This window comes from Aplysia californica, unplaced genomic scaffold (assembly GCF_000002075.1).
Source record: "Aplysia californica isolate F4 #8 unplaced genomic scaffold, AplCal3.0 scaffold00553, whole genome shotgun sequence".
NCBI classification, from domain to species: domain Eukaryota; kingdom Metazoa; phylum Mollusca; class Gastropoda; order Aplysiida; family Aplysiidae; genus Aplysia; species Aplysia californica.
The window spans coordinates 278,281-286,986 of NW_004797823.1; the positions used below are offsets into that span (position 1 = coordinate 278,281).

Consider the following 8,706-nt stretch of genomic DNA (forward strand, 5'->3'; position numbering starts at 1 on the left):
AACCAGCAGTAATCCAAAAGAAAATAGAATACACAGGTTTTTTCTATGCTATTTGAGCATTCTCTTAACACCGAAAACACAACAAAACCAAAGAAAATCTGGCGGTCCCACAGATTTCAGTTTAAGCGGACTCCACTGCACTTCCTTTCTCCAATGCCCCTTACCTGCATCACACCTTCTGCCGAGTCAAATCCAACCAACAGGTTGATAACATCAAAGCCATAGTTCCCTTGGCTCTTTCGAAATATGCCTCGGACAAGAGCACACAGGGTCTGGATAAATGTTTTAACAGCTTGAGCATTTAATTTATAAGTCACAGAGGTGTTAGTCAGAGGGGGAAAAAATGCAGTAATAATGGAACAGAATAAAGAAATGAGAAATACTAAAAAGGATAGACAAGAAAAGATTTAATTCAGAGACTGTTAAGTTACTATACAAAATGTACAAAGCATATAAGGGAAAAGAATAGGATTCAAACAAAATAGGATATTGCCTACTAGTTCGAATGAAAAAGAGAACAAAAACCTTTTAAGCAACAACCAAATCTGGACATATATTTTTTCAACAAATATATATTTAAGAAGAAACAAATAATCAAACAATAAACAAAAGTGTGTTCTTGGTCACTTTAATCAATATTCAAAGATACATATCACAAGCCACCAATCAATTGCACGCTGACATAATTTTATCCCAGAGAAAAAGGAAGCATGCCATAATGGCTCAAGCCTAATGACTTCATTTTTCTCAGGGTAGACGCTTTGTCTTAACTTTTTTAACAGGTCTGTTTTTAGCTGTTCTTAGTTTTAGTAGAGGTTTTACGGCGCTCGCAACTGCATAAGGTCATATGAGCGCCAAGGGGTGAATGTCAACAGTCCTTACAGGGAATCAGACTTACTCTGCTCACCCCTCTAGCTTCAACAGTACAAAGTCTGCTTCGACTATCAAGGCACACCGGAAATAGTGGGTCACAAGAGTGTGACAAACATACAAAAGAAGTAGAGGAAAAAAGATTAGGAAAGAAAAAGCAGCAGTTCCCTGTTGTAGATCAGGCAGTTACGAGTGTGACATTGATGAATCAGCCCATTTGCAATTCTACAGTGCATGAACAAGAAATGTCCCCCTTTGGGAATGGCTTAACAACACTTCAGTTAGAGGCACCGCCCCGGGGGTTTTTAGCTGTTCACGTACATCTCAAAAGCCATTTTTAGAAACTGAAGAAACGAAAGACACAACAATTTACAGGGTGTTTTTGTTTCTAATAAAACAGGCTTTCCTGGTGTTGAACCTTGGGACTGATATCATAGACATATCTTAATACTTACAAGCAATGCATTCACTTTCCGAATGTTGTTGTCTCCCTTCAGAGTCTCACAGGCTTGAAAAAAGAGCAGGTTGAAGTTGTCCTGTGAGAATAAAAACAAACAACAAAAAAAACATGATAATTAAAGTCACAGCAGAAACTGTGTCAATTACACTATCCTTTCCAAAGGTCGAGCTGCCAACTTTTAATAATTACTAAAAGACAGACTAACCTCATTGCAGGTCAAGACCATTGCATTGGCCAAGTAACCCAATTCCTAACCCTTCACACACAAAAGTAATAACAGTAGAAAACGGCTCTAGCGGGACTTTTGTTTCCAGAAGAAAAACTCCCACTGTAGGTGAGTTCCCGCAATAGGAATGCAAAGGGGAAATTACTGAAAAATTTCTTTAAATCCACATGATTGCCTCCCTTCCACATCAACATAATTTGCGCTTTAGATTAGTCTTCCTTTTCTTGTCAATTTAGTTTATTATCTCAGCCTTTAACTCGAGTGAGAAGCATTTCCTTTTGTCTTTGTTGGAAGCCATCTTTCCCTCCGTCTTGTTGCTTGTGCTGTGTATCGTACCGGTAGGCCTACTGTAGAACTTCTGAAGAGGATGCGTGCGTATGCCTGAGCATCAATGATCGCAGTTCAATGAATCACATACTACACGCTCTCCTCTTCTTTTACTTTTTGGCCTAGCCAAAGCCTAGGGCTATGGCCTAAACGCTCTCATACTAAGTGTGTAAGCTACAGAACATCATTTTTGGAGTGGCTCACGTAATGCGTCTCTCTGCACCATCCTGCTGTGCCCCTGTCCCACCTCACTCATCACTGGACCGGCCAATCACAACGCTGCACCGATGACTGTCTGCTTAGAGCCCGCCTACGGCCCCCTTCCCCCCAGCTAGAGCTCACTCGATCTCTCCCGCTGTATCTGAGTTCGGGCCTTTCCTTGCACCGCTAAACCAGAGCACAGGTAATTGAGTTTGTTTGTTTTAATTTAGTTTGTTTTAGTAGAGATTTTACGGCGCTCGCCATAAAAAAGAAGAAGGGGAGATAAGGACGATAAATGTTTGATAGGAAAGAAGAAGCAGATAGGAAATGCGAAAAGAGTCTGTTCATGGTCTAAGGTGAGAAAAGACAATGATGATGAATCTCTAACACTTACTGTACTTGACTTACAATGTTAAATGGAAAAAAATTGGGTGCAAACATATATCGCTGGATTAAACTCCTTTTTACAACTTAAGTCATTTGAGGAAGCACTCCACCAATTCGTCTCAGCCTCTTGAGAGATGAAAAGTATGAATACATCACGTCTCTCAAAGAACTATACTGTTTTGAAGGGGGGTGGGGGGGGGGGGGGGTGGGGAATTAAATTTTGATCATACCTTTTGAGAGAATTAAAAAAGCGACCATAATCACACTTGACAATATAAACTTTAAAAAGTACATACTTTCAAGTCCAACAAACCATCTCCATTGAGTTTATCAATCTCGCTTTCAATGAACTGTGTGTTGACCTGTCAAAATAACAAAGACATGAAAACTTTTGTTATCAGGAAGAAACTCTCAGAAACGAACCATATCAAAGTAATACAAATTAAAGTATTTTTCTTAATACCCAAAGTCATATATACACATAATTTTGATTGTAATCTACTAGAGAAAAAGGGGACAAAAAATTGATAAATATTTAAACAAAATACCAATTATTGAAACTTTTTGACACATAAATTTATATCATAATTGAGTAACTTACCCGCAGGAGGAAAAGTTCATCCCAGAAGTTTGGATTTGATACTGAAGGATCTTCCCCCTAAGCAGAGGGAATACAAAAAAAAAGGAGGACAATATTTATGAACCAAATAAGCAAGCTATCGTCTTCCTTGGAAGCAGTGACTAAATCATCTAGTCAACATCAGTCTCCCCACTTTGTAAAAACAATCACATCCACTGTCTGAAACAACCTAGTTCATTTACCATACAGAGTGTCTCAAAAGTTGTCACACTGCATTGTTGTATTTGTTTATAAAAAAACATCGGGCTGCACAGTTCTCAAAACAATCGGAGTTGTGAACATTTCAAGCTTGACAACCTAAAGCCATTCCTCACCAAAATACCATTCCTATAGCCTTCCGAACACTGAAAGAAGGGCAAACTATGATGGATCATACTTGATGTGCCCATTAATTCCATTTCATTTATATCACACATACACAATATATATTTAAGTTTATATAGAACATTAAATAATGAACACTTCTTAAATAGGAACTTTTCATAAAAGTTCTTGTCATCAAATAAAATTCACCAGCAAAAATGGCCAAAGTATTCATGGAAAAAGGTTCGGTTTATCTTCAAGTTCAAGTGTGGACTTCTCAAAAGCTGGGTTTCTCATGAGCTTATTTCATGCATCGTCTAAGAATTTCTTCTCATATGACATGAAATATATCATAACAAAATTGAAAATATTGTCACGTACATGAAAAAAAGCCTCATAGATCTGTACAATTTTCTCCTTAAGAACCATTTTCTGGTTGCTGCTTTTCCTTAACAAGATGGAGTGAGTTTTCTCCTTGTTGGCAGGACTCTCTTGGCTCATAATGAAAAGTGATGAACCTGCAATGGGATGGAAATAATTAAGGATTGAGAACAAAAATAAGTCAGGACTTAATCTAAGATGCATGCATCACAAACAGCCATTTCTCCCATTGTTTTTCAAGAGAGTCTGTCACTTGAAACCCAAAGTAGCAAAAGGCAAATAAGTTAACAGAAATTTTAAGGAGGACAATAACAAGAATTTGAAAGATCATGGTAATGATAACAATCTTTTTTTTAAATTTTTAGACTATTATAACTGCTTAACCCTCATCCTGCGGGGGCCGGGTTTATGTCGCCCGAAAAGCCTATTTTGGCACCTCGCCTGCGTTCTGGCCCCGTGTCAGTCTGGCCCCTGGCTCAGAGCACGCGCGTCGAGCATCATCTCCCGTTCAATTCGGGTCCCGTGTCGGATCCCCATTCACGCAGGTCAAGTGTGTGTGTGTCAGTCTGCTTGAGTTTGTAGCGATTGTGGCCTTCTTCTAGAACCACCTGCGTTGGTTCGTAATTGAGGCATACGTCTCATTCACAACACGCCAAGTCTATAGCTCTAGATGTTCGTCCAATGAAATTATAGAAGAAATTGACCCACTTAGACATGAGGAGCTCGAAAGGAATAGTCAGGAAACAAGACTTCCATTTTTCTATACAAAATCTTTCAAAAGAGCTTGATTTTGTATGATGAAATGATACTACCAGATAAAAAATTAGCTTGTTTCATAGTTTTGAATACCATCGCGCAGGTACAAAGAACAATTTCAGCGCAAAACATCCAGAAATTGACCTAAATATATATACCCTTTGGAACCTCAGGTCATTCATAACAACAAGAGTGTCTAGAAAGGTATTCGAATGGGCGTAACTACTCATAATGTCATATCAGCTTGTGAGAGGGGGTTCTTCATGTGTTTGTAACACTTTAAAGCTATAAAAGATAAGAGCGTTATTTTCATCATCGATTAAGGGGAGGAGCGACCCTTGATTTTGCAGATTTTGGGTCAGGCTATGCACATTTTATGTTGGCTGATTTTTTAAGATCAACCAGTTTTTTGTCTAAAAATTGCATGGATGCAATAAAGAAAGACTTTATTCTCCAGGTAATTTGCCTTTAAAAACATGAGTATGGATTCATTTAGTGAATTTTCACAATTATTGTCGGTTTTCGCAAAATGTAATTTCTGTGCATTTTTTTCCCTACTCCTTCTTTAGTTTTCATCCTTTTGACATGAAACTTTCAGGAAACATAGTTGGCAAGGCTGCCATCAATGTAACAGAGAAATACTTGCGAAAAAAAAAAAATTTTCATTGGCAAGTGATTACGAAACCAAAATTTAGAAAAAGTTTTTTAATACTTTTGAAAAATTCTCTTTTTTTAATTTTTAGTACCTATTGAAAAAAAAACTTGCTGTTACTCTGATAGGGTCTGGTTCAGGTATACTCTCTCCAAATTTGGTCAAATTTGGTCAAATTTGGTCTGTAAATAAGAAAGCCTTAGGGATTTGAAATTCATTGTTTATTTTCAAGATGGCGCCGTTTCCATAGCAACCGCTGAAACTATGGCAAAATAAAATTGCGTTTCAAGAGATTTTACTATGCCTAACTTATATATGTACTTAGATTTGATCTTAAGCTACAAACATATCCTCAAGGGTAGCTCCTCCCGTTAACACACTCCCACGGTATTCATGGCGAAAACACACGTTTCCCGGCACATGCGCTGTACACCAACAGTACACACTGAGTGACCCCGGCGGCCTGCCCGGAACATCCGACGTAATCGGTTGCTGATAAGATTCGCATCTCAGCACAGACGCAGGACAAGAATCATAGTACAGTGTATGCACACCAAGCAATCCCCATGATCTCCTTCATTTAAAAAATATTGATGTTTATTGCAAGAGATAGATTCTATGGGTAGCCTATTTTTATCATCAAAAGCAAAACAAATGTCATGTACATGCCTTTAGATGATACCCACAAAAGCCTGACTCCACCGTTTTATGCAACACATATATTCAGTAATGTAGTGTAGCAGAGCTGGGCTAACAAATTATAAATGCCGTGGGCTGAATTGTACTTTACGGACCACCAGTCTGGGCATGTGATTACTACGCACGCCTAGCCTAACTACGCACTCATAGTTCTCTACGTGCGGACTAAAGGTAGTTCTGCGGGCGACTTCGCGCACAGTGCAAGCCAGCGGCGAGGCAAGGTGAGCGAGAAGTGGTGGTTGAGGGTGGGTAGGGGATTTGACTTTGGTGGACCACCATGTATCATACCAACAGTGGGAGGTTCAGGGGGGCTTACCCTCCTGGAAACAATAATAAAGAAAACACACAAATGCAAAACAATAACATGAGCGGACAATCGTGTTTACATATCAATATATAACAGTGGGGGGGTTTCAGGGGGGCTAGCCCTGCTGGGAGCAATAATTTAAAAACACACGCATACATGTTATATAAACAATAACATGAGCGGACCATGGAGCTAAGTGGACAATCGGGGTAGATCTAATTAAAGTTGGAACAGACCGAGCCTAGCACTCGCCAAGTCGCGAGCAGGGCCGAGGGGGTTGCAATTATGCAAATGAGCTCTCGTGCGCATCTCTCACCCTCCATTGTACTTTGCCGGACCAGGAGTAGGCCTAGCCTAGCAGAGTCGCGAGCAAATTTATATATGATTAGATTGACCAATTAGCCTCAAGGTGTCAGGGTCGTGGGTCAAAGGGCACAGTGGCTGGTCGTGATGACTGAAAAACCCGGTAAGAGACGTCAGTTGGTTGTTGCCAGTAGAAGGATGAGGACGTAGAAAACTGAGTTAGGAGAGTAAGAGAGCTTGGAAAGGAAGAACAGCAGACCACTAGGCACCAGGGGCGCCATAGCGAAAGTAGTTCCAACCGGTGGTCCGGCAAAGTACAATCTTACCATGCTGTGTGCTATAGGACTAGGCTCAACATTATGACAGACTGCTGAAGGGCCAGGGAATACACTCTAGAGCGATTTACTGTTACTGAACAGAGTAAATTCTTTGCTTTCACTCATTCGAATGCATGCACTGTTTTGGGGAGTCAAATGGACCTATTTTTTGCTGCAGATCACATACATTAGATCTATAAAAACCTTAATAGACTATTTTAAAAAATGGCTATTGTAGTAGGCCTACAAGTACAAGCCATCGCGCCTGACTCGTCGCCTCAAAAATAAAAATGCATTTGTTTTCGGAAGTGGCTATCCTCACCCAGGGTGAGAATAAAAATATGATCGACCTCTCACCACGGGTGAGACCCTGCCAGTGTTGGCTATTCTCACCCGATGTGAAACAAGACCTGTTTTTCCAAATTTCGGAATATACTACTGTCTATCTGTGTGGATGATCAACCTGACAATTTCAAAGAAAAAATGACGTCATAGCACAAAAGTAAGCTAATTTTGGTCGTCTACAAAGATGGCTATTTCACTTTTCGAATCGAGCCGAACTACGGGGCTCGCCATTTTGTTTTGCCCGCATGTTTTCGCAAGATCTACTCCTCCCCTCTTTCTCTCTTTCTGAATACTGTCTATCGGTGTGGACGATCAAATTGACCAAAACAAAGTTTTAAAATGATGTTAAAACACAAAATTTAAGCAAATTAATTTGGTCCTCTACAAAGATGCTACGGCTATTTAACTTTTCGAATCGAGTCATTTTGTTTAGCCCGGAAGTTCTCACGCTACTCCTCTCTCTTTCTTTCTCTCTCTCCACTGCCCAGACAAAATTGCAATGCTTTTAGGCTTTAAACAGTTACAACACAAGAGCCCTGGAACGTTTGTTAATGGCAATAACAGGACACAATTCTGCACAGTGTGGAATTCTGTGGTTCAGGGTGAACACTACACAGGTAGGCCTAGGCTATAACGGTGAACGCACACCGGGTGAGAATAGCCAAAATGCTCGCCTGCGCTATTCTCACCTGGAGGTGGCCTTTGTAATTGTTTTCAGGCAACAAGTCGGGCGATCGACCCCACCCAACCCCCAAGCCAATGGCAATGGGCACTCAGTATATAGCCAATATAGGGCCTACACTTCACTTCTCTGTCTATACTCTTGACAAGAGACTCAAGAGAAGATGATCTCATCTCAAGAATAGAAGAAAGACATTTTATTTTTAATTTCTTTAAAAATCATTAATAATAAATCAAATCCTGATTTAAAAGACAAGACATTTAGATTCTAGAATCTAGATCTACATCTAGTTTAGAAGACCACCTTGCAAAATAATTAGATTACATCTATCGTGTAACAGTCAAACACTAGAGTCTACTAGATTCCAAAACAACAACAACAAACAAGCACACATGAGAACAGTCACACACCAACATGAAATAGTATAGCCAAATCCTATTTCCACATTTCTGTTCGGAGAAGCTGAGAAAACTAGAGACTCAGTATTTCGCCATTGATATCCAGTGTCCACTAAAACACTACCGCCGTGCACAAAAGAGTCACTCTGGAACTTCCGTCAATGAAACACTCGCACTAGAAAAATTTCGCCGATCAACCTCGTTCAATTAATTTGTTACATTTATTCACCAACGCTGTTTCAATGTTTTTGCAGTAACACACTACTGCTGATGATTTTGATTTGCAACAATGTGGGCGCTTTTTCGGTAGTTCCCACCTCGCAATTGTTATTCGCCGGTTTTGGCCTCAAGAGAGGGGGGTTCCAGGGGGGCTTGCCCCCCTGTCCTAACAAAAATGTGGTTGGGGGGGGGGGGGGGGAGGGTTTCAGCATGCCCCCCTGAATTTTACCATA

General features: G+C 40.1%; 1 protein-coding gene across 1 annotated transcript in view; it reads right to left on the bottom strand.

Moving 5' to 3' along the window:
- The window catches only part of LOC101854195 (armadillo-like helical domain-containing protein 3), a 33,869-nt gene extending 25,507 nt beyond the window's left edge, over positions 1-8,362 (bottom strand). The window contains exons 1-6 of the mRNA XM_005106722.3: positions 8,267-8,362; positions 3,796-3,932; positions 3,073-3,129; positions 2,768-2,833; positions 1,326-1,406; positions 165-272 (exon numbers count right to left, since the gene is read on the bottom strand). Coding sequence (XP_005106779.1) covers positions 165-272; positions 1,326-1,406; positions 2,768-2,833; positions 3,073-3,129; positions 3,796-3,915 — 432 coding nt within the window. The 5' untranslated portion in view covers positions 3,916-3,932; positions 8,267-8,362. The remainder of the gene's footprint in view (positions 1-164; positions 273-1,325; positions 1,407-2,767; positions 2,834-3,072; positions 3,130-3,795; positions 3,933-8,266) is intronic.
- Positions 8,363-8,706: the final 344 nt, after the last annotated feature.